At 54.2% G+C, this 18,869-nt stretch overlaps 3 protein-coding genes across 3 annotated transcripts; 2 read left to right on the forward strand and 1 right to left on the reverse strand.

The window, feature by feature from the left end:
* Positions 1-194: 194 nt before the first annotated feature.
* On the reverse strand, positions 195-7,836 carry LOC110084535 (claudin-3). Its single transcript, XM_020803958.3, has one exon. The coding sequence runs from the start codon at positions 2,780-2,782 to the stop codon at positions 2,138-2,140; it is 645 nt and encodes a 214-aa protein (XP_020659617.2). The 5' UTR covers positions 2,783-7,836; the 3' UTR covers positions 195-2,137.
* LOC110084509 (claudin-4) lies at positions 7,820-15,982 on the forward strand. Its single transcript, XM_020803921.3, has one exon. It carries the CDS (start codon positions 12,912-12,914, stop codon positions 13,713-13,715), a length of 804 nt encoding a protein of 267 aa, XP_020659580.3. The 5' UTR covers positions 7,820-12,911; the 3' UTR covers positions 13,716-15,982.
* An 855-nt stretch (positions 15,983-16,837) lies between these two features.
* On the forward strand, positions 16,838-17,719 carry LOC140701266 (claudin-4-like). The gene has a single exon (XM_072978371.2). It carries the CDS (start codon positions 16,946-16,948, stop codon positions 17,717-17,719), a length of 774 nt encoding a protein of 257 aa, XP_072834472.2. The 5' UTR covers positions 16,838-16,945.
* Positions 17,720-18,869: the final 1,150 nt, after the last annotated feature.

Below are 18,869 nucleotides of genomic sequence, written 5' to 3' on the forward strand. Positions count from 1 at the left end.
ATTTTAAACAAAACAAACAAGCTGGCCCTTCCTGATCTTCTCTGTGCCCTCCCGCCGGCAATGAGCCAAAATGAGTGCAAAGGTTAGAAGCGCAGGGAACAATCCCCATCGCTTCGAGCTTGGATGGCAGGTGCCCAAGAGAGCAAAGGGCTGAGAGAGGGTTAGACGAACAGTGATTGGGAGTGAGCCACCAGCACTGGGATTGTATGTATTAATTTTCGAAGGTTTCGACTTCTATACCAATTCACAGTGCTTGCAGCACTCTCTCTGATCAGTTTACAACACAATTGTGCCAAAAACATCTCCCCCTGCCACCCACCCAAACCTGGTTCTCATGACCTTTAGAAGGCTGAGTCGACCTTGAGCTATATGCTGGGATTGAACTCAGGTTGGGAGCAGAGTCTCAACTGCACGACTGCAGTTTATCCACCGCACCATGGGGCTCTTACAAGGCACAAACAAGCAGGGGGGAAAAAGGCAAAAGGATAGAGAAACGGTATGGGCCTACATGTACGCTAATTCACCGACCATGTTTGAATCGCACTGGATAAACGGTCATAACTGGCCAGAAGCTAAAGGGGACCAAAGTGGGTCCATCCGCTGGAACCTCCTGCCTCATACATCTGGGCAATTAACAAGCAGAGCATGGCACCGGTAAGGTGTGAACGGGTGTCTCTGATACCAGCGGGCATTAAGCCGAAAATGCAATTATTTTCAATCATTTTGAAAGTGCCTCTATGGTGTGTCCGCAAAGAGGTGGCGAGAAGCCTGCGCGCTCAGTTTTAATTGTGGATGATTCGTCTTCCCCAGAAGGCAAATGGGGAGACCTTATGCCTGGCCGGACATATCAAGTCATGCCCCCCCCTTCAGCAAAACCTCCCCGTTCTGTTCTGGAGGATTAAAAAGCGGCAGAAATCCTCATCGGTTATACCAGTGGTAAACTCCATTCCCACGGCCAGAAATCTAGGGGCTTTTCCTTGACCTAATCAAGGGAGGCATTAAGATCCAGATTTTGCCAAGGGGTCCCAAACGGCTTCGTTTTTGACCGACTCTCGGCGCCATCCCGAGTTCGAGAAAAGCAGAACTTTGCCTGGACGGGCGCGGAGCGTGACCAGAATGGCAGAACCAGCCCGGTCTCTGGGAAAGGGGGCTCAGAGAGAGCCGGGACGTGCCCCACACCGTGGCCCCGCTCCCGCACCTTCCTCGGGAGGAAGCCGTTTCGCAGGCTCACCCACCCAAGCCAAGAGTCAACCTCCAACTGGGTCATGAAAACAAAGGTTTATTTGGGGAAGCGTCAGGGAGGGGAGGAGGAAGAAAAGAGGAACATCACGTAAGGTCGTATAAAGGAAAAGGACTGGGAAAACCCACCATGGCTTCTTTGGGATGTGTGTGTGTGTATGTGTGTATGTGTAACAAACGTTTCCCGCCCGGCCACCACTGGCAATGCTGGTGTTCTCTCTCTGTTGCGTAAAGCAACGGCTGGAAAAGATCCCGGAAATTTGCCACCAACCCAGATGAGCTTTGCGTGGCACCCTCTTCTTGCCATCTTGCTGCCCTCCGCCTCCGACCCAAGCCAAGGCCACCCAGAGGTGGACGGGGTCTCCCTCTCCCTCCTCGATCTCTTGGGGGGCACCCCCCCCCCACTTGCCTTCCGGAGAACAGCCCTTTGCCCTCTGTCTCGCAACCACAACCGGCTCTACCCTGGAGAAGGGAGACAAAATGGTGTACCCAACGTCCACGTTTGCGGGTTTGAGTGGCAAAGGACACAACACCGTAGTACCAGCCCACGGGGAACCACTGGGCTTACATCGACCGCATGCCGACCGTCCCCCCTGTGCCCGCATCAGGAAGACCGGCCCGGGCAGTGGGACGCCCAGGTCCTTGACCAAAGTCCAGGAATGAGACAGGGAAGGCCCGAAGCCAAACTACGTCCCCAAGAAAGACAGGAAGGGAAGATGGGGCCACCGGGGTTCCTTCTGCACCTCCAGAATGTCCCCCAAAACAGCTGAACCCCAGTCCGTACGGCGCAATTTCTGAGTCCAGTCCCGGTGGGACGGTCCTGTCCTGGAGCAAAGCGAAGGGTCCCCGGGAGAGGCATCGCGCGGCACACACCGGCCGGGCCGGTGAGGTGCCCCTTTCATACGTAGTTCTTCTTGTCGTAGCTGGCCATGGTGGACTTGGGTGCAGAATACGCCACGTTGGTGGGCCTGTACCGCTCCTCCTTGGGGGGGCAGGAGCAGCAAAGCAAGGCGCCCCCGAAAAGGAGGAGGGCGGAGGCGGCCCAGCCGATGTAGAGGGCGGCCCCCAGCTCCCGCTTCTGGGCCTGGGGGACCGCGATGCTGTAGAAGTTGCGGATGATCTGGTTGGCCGACCAGGAGACGGGGATGAGGATCAAGAGGCCGGTCAGCAGGAAGATGGCCCCGGAGGTGATGGTGATTTTGGCCTTGGTGCTGTCCTCCTCCACGCAGCGGGTGCACTGGGCCCCCATCAGGAAGACCAGCAGCCCCAGGGCCCCCAGGACGATGGCGATGACGGTCAAGGCCCGGGCGGCCTGGATGTCGGCCCCCAGGGCCAGCATGGAGTCGTAGACCTTGCACTGCATCTGGCCGGTGCTCTGGACCACGCAATCCATCCACAGGCCCTCCCAGGTGAACTGCGCCGTGACGATGTTGTAGCCGATGAAGGCGGTCACCCTCCACATGGGCAGCGCGCAGCACAGGATGGTGCCCACCCAGCCCAGGACGGAGAGGGCGATGCCCCCGATCTCCAAGCCCATAGACATCTCCGGTGGATGCGCCTTTCCTGGGGGACAACGTGGAGAACCAGCCGCCCTCTCTCGGTGTGCGTGCCTTCGAGCAGAGCCCTTCCTGCACCCGATGCCCTGGGCCTGGTTTATAACCCTCCTGTCGCCAGGGCGGGGGCCACCCCCCCATGTTAGCTCAGGGAGGGGTGGGGCGTTCTCAACGGACTCTCAACCTGCCGTTCCCTCACTTTGCATCCTCTTCTGTTTATTTGTTGAGACGGCGTTGTCGTCGCGGGTGAGAGATGGAGGCTGGGGAGGGAGGGCGAGCTGGAAGCCGGCCCTGAATTCCAGCCGCTTGCTTGGCGTGACGCTTGGCTTTCTTTGAGCAAGCAACGGCAGGACTGGCAGCAGAAGGCAGGGTGCTTTCTTAAGGGGGCTTCAGAGCCTCTGAGGTGCAGCGAGCGTTTCCGGCTAACCAAGTGCAGAAGTGGCTTCAAACTGAACATTGGCGCTTGTCATGAGCGGAGGCGAACGTCCGTCCGGAGGCTGGACCGGACAGGCCTCGCCGAAATGCCCTGCACGGCTGTAATCAGAGTGAGGCATCCAGGGGCCCAGGATTGAGCGGGTGCCGAAATCTGCTGTTGGAAGGGTGTCCGGCCAGCAGCTGTCCTCGAGTGCCCCTCTCGTGGTGGAACTCAACTGTGCCATCATCCCCAGATGTTCCTCCCTGTTTCGCTGGCAACCTCATGGGGGGGGCGGCACTGAAGCCGCAGAGCAGCAAAATAGCATTTTGAAAGCAAAGGACAGCCTCAAAGACAACGTGGGGGGAAGTGGTTGCCCCAAGTGGCAGATTTCAGGGTGCCAACCGTTTTCATCCCCATGTAGCTGTTTAAGAATACGAAGACGAACATGCCTGCCTTGGGTCCAGGGCCCACCGAGCCTGGGCGACGGCTTCTGGGGGGGGATCCAGGGGGGCTCAAGAGTGCTTAGAAAGGCCAGGCCTGGTTCAGACCCCAAAATAGGCAGCTTCCTCTGTGTTTGCAGAACTTCCTTGTCTTGAATCCGATTCACCTGTCAGGATTTCCTGATCTGACTGGCACACAGCTTGTTTTTTTTCAAATGGACTACAAACCCCACAATCCCCCTGCTTTTATCAGGGCCTCACTTGAAGCAGGGATACCACCAGACAAGCATGTTTTCACTTGGGTTGTTCTAAGCCAAGATGCCAGACGGTACCCTTTCCGGTCTCCTCCCCCTCCCTTCCCAGCTCAGCCAAAGGTGCCTCTGGACAAACCGTTTCAGAAAGATACCCATCCTTTCACCTCACCCACCCCTGGGATAAAGTCATGGGACCAGCAGATTTTGAGCATCATCCTTCCTTCCGGGCAGCCCTCAAGAAAGCTTGGGTTTCCTGCCTGCCTCTGGAGTTTATTTAAGGCTGGGTGGCCCCTGAAGCCATGGTATTTGACTAATCGCCCCGGCTGTTTGCCGAGGCGCTTGTTCTACTCCTGGGTAAACACGCCCAGGTGGCGCCTTATCAACCGTCGGGGTTTCTTAGGAGCCCAGGCTGCGCCTGCACACGAGGAGGACCTTGAGAAACCTCCCCATTCACCTGGGGAGCCTCAAACCGGCCCTGCGCTCAATCTGTATGTAAACTCCTGGCCGGGAGGAAAACAAGGAAGTGAGATGCTCACACCTTCCTTGCAAAGGGTGTAAATGGGCCAAGAGTTTTGCAGAAAGCCAGCTAAAGCTTGACGAGGCGGCTTTCGTGAGGGGTAAAGCGAAAGGCACAGTGGTTTCCCTTTAAACAACCGAGCATCTTACCTGAGCAAGGAATTAACCCAGTGACCCGTGTGTCCCTTGTGCTGAATCTCCTTTCCAGATGCTGCTGCTCACGGTGGATGATGGGCCAATTCAAGCCTCCAGGCCTCCCTCCTTCTTTTAATTATCTTCACACCCAATCCCTTTTTAAAAAAATAATTCATTATGTACACACCACTTTCCTCCCCAAGGCGGCTCATAACAATTAAAGCTATACAATGTTTGCAGTTTTTAAAATACCATGAGAAGCCCTTTGAAAAACTATTAACTGTTTGCCAATATTCAGATCAAGACTGAAAACAATTTTAAAATGCCTACGTTTAATAAATACAGTTTTCCAGAGACCACCAGGTGTTTGCTGTGCATTTCATTACCTCATTCACAGAACAAATGACTTATTGGGTCTACCTGCTATGGCAGACTTTGAAGTCAGAAGCCTTGCTCTTGTGGGTTATAGCTCCCAGCATCCCCTAGTCAGCAGGATGACGGGGACTGTAGTGCACAAAAGTAACATATCTAACCTCTGAGAATCATCCTCTTCTCTGGCCTGGAAGGTGTAAGTGGGGGCAACATGGGAAGTATTGGGCTCAAAACCCTTATGTTTGCTCTTTACGGTCATTTTTTGCCGGTCAAGAGAGAGATGTCTTGGCTTTGCCTGGAATCTGGCCATGTCTGACCTCATCCGTGGCGCTAAAAGTTCACTTCCCTTCACTGTTCTCTGTCCTAAAGATTGTGAAATCTCTCTCTCTCTCTCTTGCTTCCCTGTATCTTCGTATCTGAGACACGAGACCAGAAGTGTCGCTCACAACTGACTCACCGGTACAGGTTTCAGGTTGCTTTATGGCCACGGAAAGAAGATGCACCGGCTGGTGGTTGGTTGCCTGTGAACCTGGGTATGAAAATGTTGTGGCCTTGACTGTTCTCCTGCAGCCCTTTCAGCCGCTCAGCCTCGTTGCCCAGAAAGAGAGAGAGGGAAAGGGGAATGTTTCGGGGTGTGTCCGTAGGAGAAAGAGCGTGTGAGGTTGTTCCAAAACACAAATAGGTCCACAATGAGCCACAAGAACACAACAAAATGCAACATCAACAGGCAGGCAATGTTGCAATGAGGCTCAAAAGAGTAAGGGCTTTGCCATCGCCTGCACTTTATAGCTTCCTGGCTATGCTGCTAAATGAAGAGTAGGTAGCTTTTATAGGTTTGGGTGGGGGTGTTTTCAGCCACCAGGTTTCTCCAAGGACCTCTAGCCCTTTAACGACCACACGTGGCCACTTTCCATGTACAAGAAGAGGGGTTTGTGGGTCGACACTAGCAAAGTAAATTGCGAACAATTTCTCACCCTCCCATGTCAAGTCCAGATGGACTGCCTCACCCTGCCTCGTGGTGGGACCGGCCCCTGGAGACTATGCAGACCAGCCACCGTCGGAAGAGACCTTTCCCTCCCTACTCCACGAACCGATTGTGTGGGTCGGGGCTCGGAAGGAACAGGTCCCTTTGGTGCTGTTCCTACAAGCCTTGGAGGCTGAGGCGGGTGGGTTGCCAAGAGAGAGGAGGGATGCAGGATCAGCCCTGAGAAAGTCGCAGCCCAAAGAGGGTGGGTACCAAGAAAAAGATGCCGGGAAAGTTATGTGTACTTTTTCTTCTGTCATAAGTCTATCTCTCTCTCTGTTTACGTACTTGACTTTCTCTATGGAGACCTTCCTTCTACTAGAATGATTAATTATCCTGTTGTCAAAGAAGCAAAAAAACGAGGCTCAACCCCCCCTCCCCAAACTTTCCAGATCTCACGGGAGTGCTAGAAGGGTATTGAGAAGGGACAAGCTTTCTGCTCCCTTTTCCATCTCACTGCACACCTCCTGCGTCACACCAAAGAACAATCCAGCCATTTTTCATGTCCTCTCCCACAGCGCTTTTGCGCCCTTGAGGAACCACCCCGGGCGAGTTTCCCCCTCTTCCGGCAGCAAGGAGAGGCGAAGTGGATTTGAAGGGTGGTGGCGGTGGCCGTCAAGGTCAGGTGGCTAGCTTAGCAGCACCCGACATTTGGAATTTCAAGGGCCACCTCAATGATGGTGGGGGAAAGAGGCAGATCCTTGGGTCATCAGGGAACATCACAGAGGTGGGGCAGGCTAGCTAGAGTCCGTGCCCCACTCCTTGCCACGGGCCGTGTGCCAAAAAGCTAGGAGCGAGGGGTGAGTGCATGTGTGTGTGGACAGGAGAGACACCCACGGAGTGTATGGGTTTTGGAATCATTGTTCTGTTTAAAGCAAAAGACGCACAAATTCAAACTCCTTGGCTCCAAGCTAGCAAGCCCTGGGGCCAGCTGGGAATGGGCTGACATGGGTCCCCCAGCCTGGCAGCCATCTCAGTCATGCAAATCAAATTTTTCACTCCTCCGAGGCCGACGGCCCTTCTCAAGGCTTCAGCCCCCCGCCCGAGACCCAGTGATCCCAGGTAGGGAAGTCTTGGGGCCCAAGGCAGCGAGCAAATGATGAGGCTTTGTTTTGCCCCCCCCTCCCCGCACCATTTCCTTTCCGTTAACAGGTTTAAGTGTTTTTTATCTTCCCAACAATTTAACATAGGGCGGTGAACCTCCATGTACAGAGGCAGTCTACCTGATGCAGTAAACAGAGCATCAGAAGACGGTGGTCATCGCTTTCCTATCCAGAGCATGAGGTTTCTGTTGGGTCATCCTTCCGTCTCAATTGTACGAAATAAAATCAAGCCCAAACTCTCTCTCTGGAGGCAAAAATGTTGGAAACCGAGGCTGCCCTGCTTTGGGCCCATCACGGGAAGGCTGGATTCTCCGTGGAAGATCCTCATGCTGGGAAAGGGGGACGGCAGTAGGAAAAGAGGAAGAGCAGACATGAGACGGACTGACCCCCCTAAAGGAAACCACAGGCTTGAGTTTGCAAGACCTGAGCAGAGCCGTTGAGGACGGGGCATTTTGGAGAGGGCTCATTCCTAGGGTCGGCACAATGACCAGATGGCATGAAACACCACCAGTCCCCTTTTGCTTTTCACTCCTATGCCTCCCATGTTATCCAGCAGCTCCTTCGCAACATCTTTCTTTTCTTCCCACAGAAAACCCATTAATAACATTTTAGGTATCGGATTATGTACCGTACTCTGTTTCTCTCTCTCTCTCTCTCTTTTTGCTCCGTTGCTTCCTGGCAAAGCCCTTCCTCTGCCCTGCTAAAGAATCCTGAGAAGAAGGGAGCAAAGTTTCCGTCTTTTCCGAAAAGACGCCTGGGCCAAAAACTCTTCGGCTCCATGGGCAACCCAGTGGATTAAGAGCTGCCCCCCCTGGGAAAAGTGGGATGCAGACGGTCGCCCCGCATACCGAGGCTCAGTTGCAAGGACACCGGCTTGTCCGGAGGTACAGAGAGAGGCCCTTCCTCCCTCTAGGCAGGCTGCGGGCTCCATGGGGCTTTGGCACAGCCCTCCCTGCCTCCCCTGGCCAATTGCCTGGACCAGCCTTCCCTCTCGAGGGAGCCGCCTGCTGATGGATGCCCTGGACCCCGTCCACCCACCTCCACCTTCTGGTCCTCCCCCTCTCCTTGTCCTCCTCCTCTTCTCCTTCTTCATGCTCTCTCCTGGGACTCCTCGCTCGCTCGCTCGCTGCCGGCCGCAGAAAACCGAGGCAGGTGAGTGAACCTCCCCTTTGCCCACCTGGCTGCCACTCGGGGCTGTCCGGGCACCCGACCTCTGAGTGTCACCGAAATGCTACAAACCGCCTTGGTGGCACGTTGTTTCTCATTGTTTGGACCCATGAAACATGGGGTTGGGATGATTGTGGGGGGGGGGGTCTGGCCTGGGGTTTCAGTCCCGGAACTAGCCTGTTGGACCTTCGGGACTTTGCTGCTTAATGGCGTGGCCAAGAACCTGGGCATCCAGCCGTTTGGGTGCTGGCCGTCCGACCCCGTGACCGAAGAGTCGGCATTGATCCGGAGGGTCCCTTAGGGAAGGAAGCAGAATCTCTTAGCTTTGGATTTCCTTTAGGAAAACTTTTGCACCTTTCCGAAGTAGCGGCTCAGCCCCGTTGCAGCCCTCAGCTAGGAAAGCCATGCCTTTCTGAAGACTGTTTAGGTCACCTGGCTGTGGAGCCAAAGGCTGGGAGTTCGAATCCCCCGTGTGGCACTTTGACAAAGGCTGGATTCGATGATCCGTAGGTTCCGTTCCAGCTCTGCTGTTCTGAGGTCATCCCAAGAGTGTAAATTATTGTAAAAATGACAGAGAGGGGAAAAAATTAGGTCCCCATTCCCGTGTGGAGGAATTCGGAGAGGCCTGATGGGGGGTTAGTTCTGAGAAATGAATGGAACACTTTTTCAAATGCCCAAGGATTACCTCTGTGGCCTGGGTGGGCTTTCTTCAAAATAAAGCAAAATAAAATAACAGGACTCTTTGGAGCCTTGGCGTTGGCAGGGCCAAAGGGGAGCATCACCTGGTTGTTAGAACCAGCTCAAGCATGGCAAGAGATAATGCCGGCTGTTGCTGATGCTCCCGGATGCCGCCGCATGTCCTTCCTCACCAGGGGCACAGTTTGGGGGGGGGGGGAGGATTATTTTCCAAAATGAAGCCGTGTGTGTGTGTGCGTGCATGTTCTCTCTCCTGCCATGAAATGCCCAAATCTGTCAAATTAAAACAAACAGAACGGGAATAGAGGTGGGCATGAAGTTTGAACCTCCTCCTCCATGTTGGGGAAAGTACCTTGATGCCACGCCTGCCCTCTGGGGGGGGGGGGAAATGAGTCAGTTTCTGAGTAAATAATTGATGGGCTACCAACAGTTTTCCGAATCTTATCTCTCTCGATATGGGTGTTTATGTACGTGAGATAGTCAGACGGTAAATATGAAACTTCGGGTTTTTAAAACAATAACAAATCATTTACTCACACGGCAAGCATGACACAGTCCTTTGGCATCTAATTTCAGTTTTCAGACTCGGGGGCAAAACTCACCTTTTTATCACGTTTTTAGCGGGCCAGTCATTGCCGAACCCTGATCCGGTCGTTTAAGGATCGTTGAGTTTTCGGGTTGCTGGCAAAGGGAGGGAGATCCAAAATACCTAGGCGAAGGTGTGCTGCCTAGCAGCCCGACCCGAAGGAGAACCGAAAGTGTGCAAGAGAACAAACGGCGCCAGCTTTCGGGAGACACAAGATGGAGAGAGGGTGCCCTCAAAGGCTGGCACAGTTGGCCGGGCTGTTGCATGTGCTCGGTGTCATTCGGGTTAGCCTCACGTAGTTGGTAAATCTGTTGGTATATGGATTTTTTTTGATTTGCTGGAAGCAAAAGAGCAAAAGGCTGAGTTATCTGGAAGCCCAGGGGCCGTGCTGTTCTTTCCTGGCACTTTCGCAATGTGGAGGACAAAGGGAAGCCTCTCTTTCTCAGCCCCCCTCCCTCCTTCAAGGAGACCTGCCCTGCACTTCACATTCCTTCTCTTAAGTATGATGATTGTTCACCAGGAGCAGGTCACAGGTACTTGGCCACTTGGCGCTCCTGACACAAAACCTGCATAACTTATGAAAAACACACTAGGGTCACTATGTAGCTGATGCAGGTCTTCAGAATGTGGAATGAAAGGACTTTTTTTGGGGGGGGGGTTCTTATTGCTATCCCATTGACTCCTGGTGATTTATTTCTTGCACTTGCTTTGAGAGCAGCTTTCATTTCAATTTCTAAAAAGACAGTTCGTTTTCCCCAAAGATTCCTCCCTTGGAGGACTCTGCCATCTTCTCTTCTCTCTAGTTCTTCAGCAGACTATTTCTATCTTCTCTCTGTTTTATCCTGCTTGGATCATATATTCCACAGTGGCTCTTTCAGTATCCCTCATATTGGTTTAAATTTCTCTCTGATTTCTGGGCTTTTATGGAAGGCAGTTCTGTTCTCAGCTGCTCTGTTCCTGGGCAACAATTATAACAACTCTCTTTGTCTTTACTTGCCAAACGGTGAAAACTTATATCAAGGATTCTGATCCAATTTCTGTCCCTTTTTACTTTCCATTCTTGTCTGCGGTTTTTCCAGCGTTGACATGTTCCCATTGACTAGAAAACCAGTGTTTCTTATTATGCCTTTCCCAAACATATACAGTGGTGCCTCGCTAGACGATGACAATCCTTTCCACTGAAATCGCTGTTTAGCGAAATCATTGTCTAGCGAAAAGCATTTCCCCATTGGAATGCATTGTAACCTGTTTAATGCGTTCCAATGGGGAAGAATCGCCGTTGTCTAGCGAAGATCGGCCACAGGAAAGCCGCTTTGCGAATTGCCAATCAGCTGTTTAAATTGCTGTCTTGTGAAGCTTAGGTCCCGAAAACACCTGTTTTGCGAGCGCGGAGGGAGCTGTCAAAATCGTCGTCTAGCGAAAATCGGTTTGTGAAGCAGGGACCAAACATTGTCCACTGAAATTCCCCCATAGGAATCGCTGTTTTGCGAATCACTATAGCGATTGCAAAAAGTCAATGTCTAGCGAAAAAACTATCATGCGGGGTAGCTGTCTAGCGAGTCACCACTGTACCTGGTTCGATGCACGCTTTCTCCCTTTTTTGGAAATGACTTGCAAATCTAGGTACAGATTCCTGGGGGAAGGCAAGTAAGTGTCTTCCCTCATGTTCAGTCCCAGGAGATGGTGGGGCGGATATTTCCACAGGGAAACGGTGTTGAGCTTAAGACAGAGCAGATAAACTGGCACAGATTTAGCTGGATTTAGAAGATTGACTCAGGAGAAATAAAACAAGAGGAACGTCTTTCTCACTGATCGCTTTCTGCATAGATTTTAAAAAAATATACTGAAGTGGGAAGAGATCCTTTCCAGGGGGGAGGGGGCGTACAACTCTCCTTCCAGTCAGCATGGCTGGAAGCCATGTCAGAGAGAGGATAATGGGAGATGTAGTCCGAAAGAGGAACATTTCTTGGTTGTGGTGTGTTTTTTTGGTGCAGAGGAACCTTTATCCTCTAACTGTGAGAAGGACGAGGGGCGGACGGGGCGGACGGTGGGAGTTGGTGGGGAGTGGAATTAGAGGACAGACCCGCAGGCTTGGGGAAAATCTCTTGATTTCAACACCACAGTCATTCACACAATCTCAGTACACGGTTCTCCTTCCCATTTCTCCCTCACAACCCTGGAAGGCAGACCAAGGGGATCCACAGTGTCCAGCCGGGGTTTCCCAACCACCCCGCCCTGAGCTTCATGGCCAAGTGACTCTGAAAACCCAGGCCTCCCGAGTCCTAGGCCAGCAAGGTAACCACTAGGCCACACTGTCATCAGCACTATCCGGATTGCTTTTGTGGAGGCTGTGATCGTGTCTGTGCTGTTGTGGTTAATGGAAGCCTGCCTCTTGGGTGCCACCTCCCATTGCAGCATTTTCTTGAGCTACACAGAAGTGACTTTTTCCAAGCTATCCGGACTGTCTGCACACGCCCTCGCATCGCCTGGGTCTGTTCCAGCTTGGCCCACCCCAAACGTACACCCCTAAAGACACCCACGCGGTGCGTGGATCAACCTGTCTCTTGACCCGAGAACTTTTTCTGGGGTTTATCACGCGAGCTTTTGGCTGCAAGCCGAAATCTGTTTCTGAGGGAATGCAACCGGGCTTGCCGGTCTGAGCATCTCACGCGCTGAGATCAGAGAGCCCAAAGCTGAGGCCGGGGAGCCGAGAGAAGTTTGAAGTTCAGGAAGGGGGGGGGAGTTTTTTCCAACAACAAGAAGGCTCTGGAGTCATGATGCTAGTGATCCATTCGCGGATGGTCCCTTGGAAGCAGCTCATGCACGCCAACACAAGCACCACCCTGCAGGAAAGGTACCGACAACTATAGCTTGCACGCCGCCCTTCTGCTTCCAGGGCTCCCATGAAATGGAGCCTCCGAGGACAATGGCACTCTACCCTTGAACGTCAAACATAGGGGACAAACGGCCTTGTGAGGCCACGACTTTCTGGCTGGCTCGAAACAGCACACCAGACCCACGTTTGGGGCACATCCATGTTGGCCGCTGTGGTCGAGAGACGCCACCACTTCCAACGTTTCGCCACACTTTGGACAAGAAGGAACTTTGACCTACACGGGCAAAGGGATTCTCGCGAAGGATGAACGCCGGGGCTTCTACCCTGGAAAGGGGTTGAGGAAGCGCAAGACAAGGGACAGAGCTTGGGGGGGGGCAAGTTTTGGACCGTCTCAGTTCATCCCGTTTTCGGATGGTACCTTCTGGTCCAGGACTGGGTTTTTTCCTCCTTAGGCAGGATCAGAGAGACGGAGGCAGGATGCAACCTTATTCTGGAGAGGCAGCGATCCCATCCCGCCCCTGCTGGGGCAGGAATCTGGGGGAACTGGTTTGGGCCTCCTGGTCTGTTCAGACTGGATGGGAACTGGAGAACTCCACCCACCGTGGCAACCTATAATTTCCCCCCCAATCTGCTCCCGGGCGGCTTGTTCTACAGGACTGTCTCCTCCACCTGTCGCAGCATTCCCGGGTTTCTGCTCCGCTGCAGGTGCAACGAGAGAGAGAGAGAGAGAGAGAGAGAGAGAGACCACCATGGGCTCCATGGGGCTGCAGGTCTTGGGCATCGCCCTCTCCGTCCTGGGCTGGCTGGGCACCATCCTGTGCTGCTCGCTGCCCATGTGGAGGGTGACCGCCTTCATCGGCAACAACATCGTGGTGGCCCAGATCATCTGGGAGGGCCTGTGGATGGACTGCGTGGTCCAGAGCACCGGCCAGATGCAATGCAAGGTCTACGACTCCATGCTGGCCCTGGGGCAGGACATGCAGGCCGCCCGGGCGATGGTGGTCATCGCCATCCTCCTGGCGGTGGTGGGCCTCTTCTTCTCCGTCCTCGGGGGCAAGTGCACCAACTGCGTGGAGGACGAAGCCACCAAAGCCAAGGTCGTCATCGCTGCCGGGGTGGTCTTCCTCCTCTCCGGCATCCTGCTCCTTATCCCCCTGTGCTGGACGGCGAACAACGTCATCCGGGACTTCTACAACCCCATGGTGATGGAGAGCCAGAAGCGGGAGTTTGGCGCCTCTCTCTACATCGGCTGGGCCTCCTGCGGCCTCCTCTTCCTCGGGGGAGCCTTGCTGTGCTGCAACTGCCCCCCGAAATCCGAGAAGCCCTATTCCGCCAAGTACACAGCGGCCCGATCCATGCCGGCCAGCAACTACGTCTAAATTCTGCCCCTTTTGCCTGGGGCTCTTTTTAAAACTATTCCTCCTGGGGTTTTCCCACTGCAGAGGTGGATCGAAGTGACTGTATGATTTTTTTTTACAGGGTGGAAGAACCTTCCTTTGCCAGCATGCCTTGATCCTCAAGGTGAAAGATTTGTTCTCGATTCCCTACGCTCCCCGACTGGCAGAAATGCCGTCGAAGAGCCGGGATCCTTTTGGGGAGAGCGAGACGGGGAGTCTGCCTGCCCGGGTGGCCACCACCCGGCTCAACCGATGCTGCCAGCGTCTCCTTCGAAGTAGGCTCTTAAGAAAGCTGCTGACGGCAGATCACCCAACCGGACTGGAGAATATGGGAGAGGCGGCTCTCTGCCTTGGGATCAAGCGTTGGGAGACACGGAGGGAACGATGGCTGTGGTTTGGGTGTGGACGAGACCACGTGGATTCTGGGGACCGCTTTGAAGCCAACGATGGCTCTGTAGTCCGGGAGGGCAGGGGTGGTAAAGATGCCTTCCTATGTCTACGTCTTCCATAAAGAGAGATCCACGCAAAATGTGGTCCATCTCATGGGTTAAGGGTTTTAGAGACACTTTTCGGTTCCTCGTCGTCCGGGGTGTCTTTCTGTCCGGCCAGCATGGGCTCCAGGGTTTAAGGCTTTTTAAACCCGTCTGGGTGTTTAATTGGGGATATTTTTTTTTCTGTGGGTGTTGTACTGTGTCTCGAAAATGGGGAAACCTTGGTCCCTCTGCTCCTTCCCTGCCTCCGTCTCTCCTACCTCAAGAGATAGAAACAAGCGCCCCAGCGGATGGAAGGAGACCCTGGTGTCCAGCGGTGCCAAAAAGATCAGCTTCCTCGAGAGGAAGGGAGTGGGCGGTTAAAGGAGAAAAGCTTGTTGTTCTTGACCGGCGGCAGGACTGGCGATTCAGGTTTGTTCCAGCTCTCCGGAGACCAGATGGTGCCTTTACGTTGTGCAATCAAGGGAAGAATTAGAACAACCAGCTCGCGAGGAGACAAGTTTTTCCCTCTCTTGCATAACTAGACCTGAGCCGAGGAGCCAGGCCTGAAACCAGGCGCCAACGCTGGGGCCAGCATGTAAATAAACACTAGCAAGGAAGCACGGGGCTCATTTCTGACCATGGAAGAAATTCTCTGAGCGCAAGCAGAGCGTCCCTACCTCCAATCCCGCAATTAATCAAGGTGGGACTTCCAAGCCGGTGTTGACCACAGTCACCTCTTTTGTCAATAGTCAAAATGTCTCTTCTCTTTCTTCTGGCTTTGCACGGCTGAGCCTTCCTCCTCCTCTTCCCCTCAGGACCGGACTGACCTGTGGAGAGGTCAGCCCTTCTCCATTTTGCAAATCCCCTTCCCCACAGCACTGAGTAAATGCGTGATGTGTATCTGTCTTCTTTGGGGGGATTTTTCTCCTGTTATTACTGAGCAGGTTTGAAAAGTGCTGTCCAGAATAAATTACCTTCCCAAAACGGTTTCTCTTGAGTTTTTTTTTAAGTCAGCGTGACCTCTGGTGTCTTTCCTTTGGTCGAACGTAATAGCATCTCTCTCTTTCTCCTTCGATTTACAAGGTCTGTCTGCAGCAACCAGGGTTTGTCAGCTGGTGCATGTTTGAACCCAGGGCCCCAAGGGAGCAGGGCGGCAAGGGTGACTCTCCTAGCAGGCATCTGGTGGTGGGTTTTTAAATTTCATCTGATGTCCGGCGAGATTTTCTCTCTCTCCAGGCTGCTCCGAGGTTGCAAAAGCACAGCCCAATGCATGCTTTAAATAAGCAAAAAGGGATTTGAAAAAAAGGGTCCAGGATTCTCCCTCCCTCTGTTCAGGTTTCTGCAAGACTGCTTTAAGGCTCAACTTGTTTCCAAAGACTTTTCCAGGGCAAGACCAGCCTCTTATCCTGTGCTTTTGGTTCACTACAGTACAAGAACCTTCTCTGACCTCCAGATGGGTGAGACTACACCTCCCATCGTCCCCCCAGCCAGCACAGCCGCCAAGTTCCTGCCAGATCAGTCCCTCGGTGCCCGTTGCCTCTGAGAAACCCCTCAGCAGGAGCTGAAGGCAATAGCTTTCTCTTCCTTTCACTCCTACATTGACTGACATTTGCAGATAGACTGCAGCTGAAGGTGGAGGTTCCCTTTAAAGCGGCCGTGCCCAGGAGGCAGAGAGAGGCCTTCTTCATCCCCCAGTCCTCAACAGCCACTGTCTGGGACAAATGGTAGCCTTGATGGTTGCGGTCCAGTCAGGTTAGAGTGTAAGACTCAGGAGACCCGAGTGCAAATCCTTCCCACTTGGTCATGAATCTCACCTTGGGCCTTATCTCTTCAACCTGGCCTACCTCACAGGGCTGTCGTGAGGAGGAAAGCTCAAATCCCTTGCACCGGCAGCTGATCCTACAGGCATTCCGCTCATTCCGGCCTTCTTCTCCGAAGGCGTGTGAATGCTTTTGCCTCCCGACCCCCCCCCCGGTCTACCTTGGGCAGCAGCTGCAAACTAAGCTGGGGTGTCGCTCCCGACAGCCAAGCACCCTGCAAAGCGGGACGGCCTGCAAGCTTTGGGAGGCAGAAAAGCTTGGAGGTTTGCAATCAGATGGCTTTTTAGCCCTTGATAAATGGCCGCTTCTAACAAGGTGCTCTCTGTAATCTGGCCCCCTCTTGGGTGTGACATCATTTTGACTCTCTGCAGGATCTCCGTAGAGGAAGAGGCTGGGATGTTCCTCTCAACTGGGGTGGCGGAGGTGGCGTACCTCTGTCTCGGTGGAGACGCTGCTTAAGTGCCCGCCTGGCAGGCGGGGTGGCTGGAAAAACTGGCTTTGGGATGGTGTGTTGCTCTTTCAGGACCTTCCGGCTCATCCTCCCACATACTCCCAGCTAGGCACCAAGCCTCCCGCCGGTCCAGAAAGCAGATTCAGCTGCCTGGCTCCCCTGGGAAAGGGAGCCGCTTTCAGGGGGCGAGTGCTGAGCCTGGCAAACTTGGCCCAGGAAGGTCCAATCGGAGTTCGGTTTCCTATGGCCAGCCCCAGACATTTGGCCGCCCAAGGCCGAGAGAAAGGCCTCAAGACCTCCCCGTCTTCCATGTGCAAAGGCCAGTTGGATCTGTCCTCATCATGGGTGGGTGGAGGATCTCCACCAGACGTAGGGGCAGCTGGTTGCCTTCAAGGGCATGGGACGGGTTGGGGGGCACCCAGTTCTCGTCACCACCGGTCCCTGCTGCGCTGATCTTCCTCCCACCTAATGGTAGGGCCGGTCCAAAGCCCCCCTTCCTGCAAATCTCTACCCTCCTCTCACGGGTCGCCATGCTGTTTCCCCAGCAGGTCACAGCGGGCGCGCCCCTCCTCCTCCTCCTCATCCATGGCGACCTGGCAGCTGGGCGGACTGGCCCTGTCGGTCTTGGGCTTCCTGGGCGCCGTCCTGGCCTGCGCGCTGCCCACGTGGAAGGTGACGGCCTTCATCGGCGCCAACCTCGTCGTGGCTCAAGTCTTCTGGGAGGGCCTGTGGATGAGCTGCGTCTACGAGAGCACCGGCCAGATGCAGTGCAAGGGGTACGACTCGCTGCTCGACCTCCCGCCGGACCTGCAGGCCGCCCGGGCGCTGACGATGGCCTCCATCGCCACCTCCCTCCTGGCTCTCCTGGTCGCCGTCTCCGGAGCCGAGGGCACCCGCTGCGTGGAGGATCCCGGGACCAAGGCCAAGATTTCCGTGGTGGCCGGGGCCCTCTTTGCCCTGGCTGGGCTGGCCCTCCTCGTCCCGGTCTCCTGGTCAGCCAGGAACGTGGTCAGCGATTTCTACAACCCGCTGGTGCCCGAGGCCCTGAAGCGCGAGCTGGGCCTCTCGCTGTACGTGGGCTGGGCGGCCGGCGCCCTCTCGGTCTTTGGCGGAGCTGTGTTTGGCTGCTTCCCCCTTTGGACGGAGGGCGCCTGCCCCGCCATGGCTCACCCCAACACAGCTGGGTACCGGGCCGCGAAAGTGCCCGCCTTGGGCAGTTATGCCTGCAAGGACTACGTCTAAGGGCCTGCAGAAATGCCTCTCTCTCTCGAGAGAGAGAGAGATGCTGGTGGACGCCGGGAGAGACAACAGAGAGGAAACTGAGTCACGTCGTGAGACTCTGGCTACTCCCATTTCGCTGCCTCTTTGTGTCACTTTCGGCACGGAGAGGAGGGCGAGCCCAGCCAACGTCCTCCTCGTCCTCATTAGGCTTCGTAGAGGAACAGCCATAGTGACAGCGAGTCCATACATCGAACGATTTAAAAGTCAAAAAAGGAAAAGGGGCTGTTTGGATGGGAAGTGCCCGTTTCACTCAGAAACAGGGCACACCTGAATGCAAATGTAAAAACTCATGCATTTCCTCCTGCTTGTTTCTGCTCAGAGGACTGTTAAGTATGTGCCCTGTAACCGTCTTGATATATGACTTACAAAAACCCCAAATCATTCCTGTTATTATTATATCTGTCAAGAGTCATCTACCGTGGCAAAGTTAGAACGGCAAATATCCCTCCAGGCCAGAGCAGGTAGACCTTGCACGGGATCCGTCTCCTTTTTTTCCACCAGCCTATTGTGGCTTTCCTCCAATTCCCTCCTCCCCCCCATCCCCAAAATATTCTGGGAACCGGTTTGGTGAGATGCGAAGAATGTTCTTTCAGAAGCTGCCAGGTCTTTCCTGCCCTTGAGGGTGAAATCTCCCCCCCCCCCCGCTGGCTTTGCTAGTAGAGGCAGAATGGCATCCAAAGAGCCTGGAGGAAGGCAGGATCTGACCAAAGACACGTTTACTTTCACATCCTCTTTTCCACGGCTGCCCAGCCTGATGGCTCTGGGCAGCCCCAGCGCTTAGGGTTTTGATTCCCAGCCATCGGTACACACAGCTAGACTGCCCCTGAACATGGAAGTTCCATACACAGCTGCTGGGACTCAGCTCTGCAGCTCTTTCCTCTATTGTCCTAAGCATGTCTAATCCTCGGGTAAGGCTGTTTAAGCCACCAGGACTGGCCGAAGGCTGCTGTGTCCACAGCTCCCTATAAGCCATCCCAGTTGACGGAGGAGCTGGGCCCTTCTCGTGGGGTCATTTATAACAGCAAAGGGACATCTTTGATGAGGGAGGTAGGAACACTGAGATGGACTGTGGGAAAGCAAGACAGATGTTATCTCATCCCTAATGGGGAGA

The sequence above is a fragment of the Pogona vitticeps genome, chromosome 7 (genome assembly GCF_051106095.1).
Source record: "Pogona vitticeps strain Pit_001003342236 chromosome 7, PviZW2.1, whole genome shotgun sequence".
In the NCBI taxonomy this organism is placed as follows: domain Eukaryota; kingdom Metazoa; phylum Chordata; class Lepidosauria; order Squamata; family Agamidae; genus Pogona; species Pogona vitticeps.

What these genes read in the sequence shown, in the direction of transcription:
- LOC110084535 (XM_020803958.3), bottom strand. Translation starts at nt 2,782, where the DNA reads ATGTCTATGGGCTTGGAGATCGGGGGCATCGCCCTCTCCGTCCTGGGC.
- LOC110084509 (XM_020803921.3), top strand. Translation starts at nt 12,912, where the DNA reads ATGGGAACTGGAGAACTCCACCCACCGTGGCAACCTATAATTTCCCCC.
- LOC140701266 (XM_072978371.2), top strand. Translation starts at nt 16,946, where the DNA reads ATGGTAGGGCCGGTCCAAAGCCCCCCTTCCTGCAAATCTCTACCCTCC.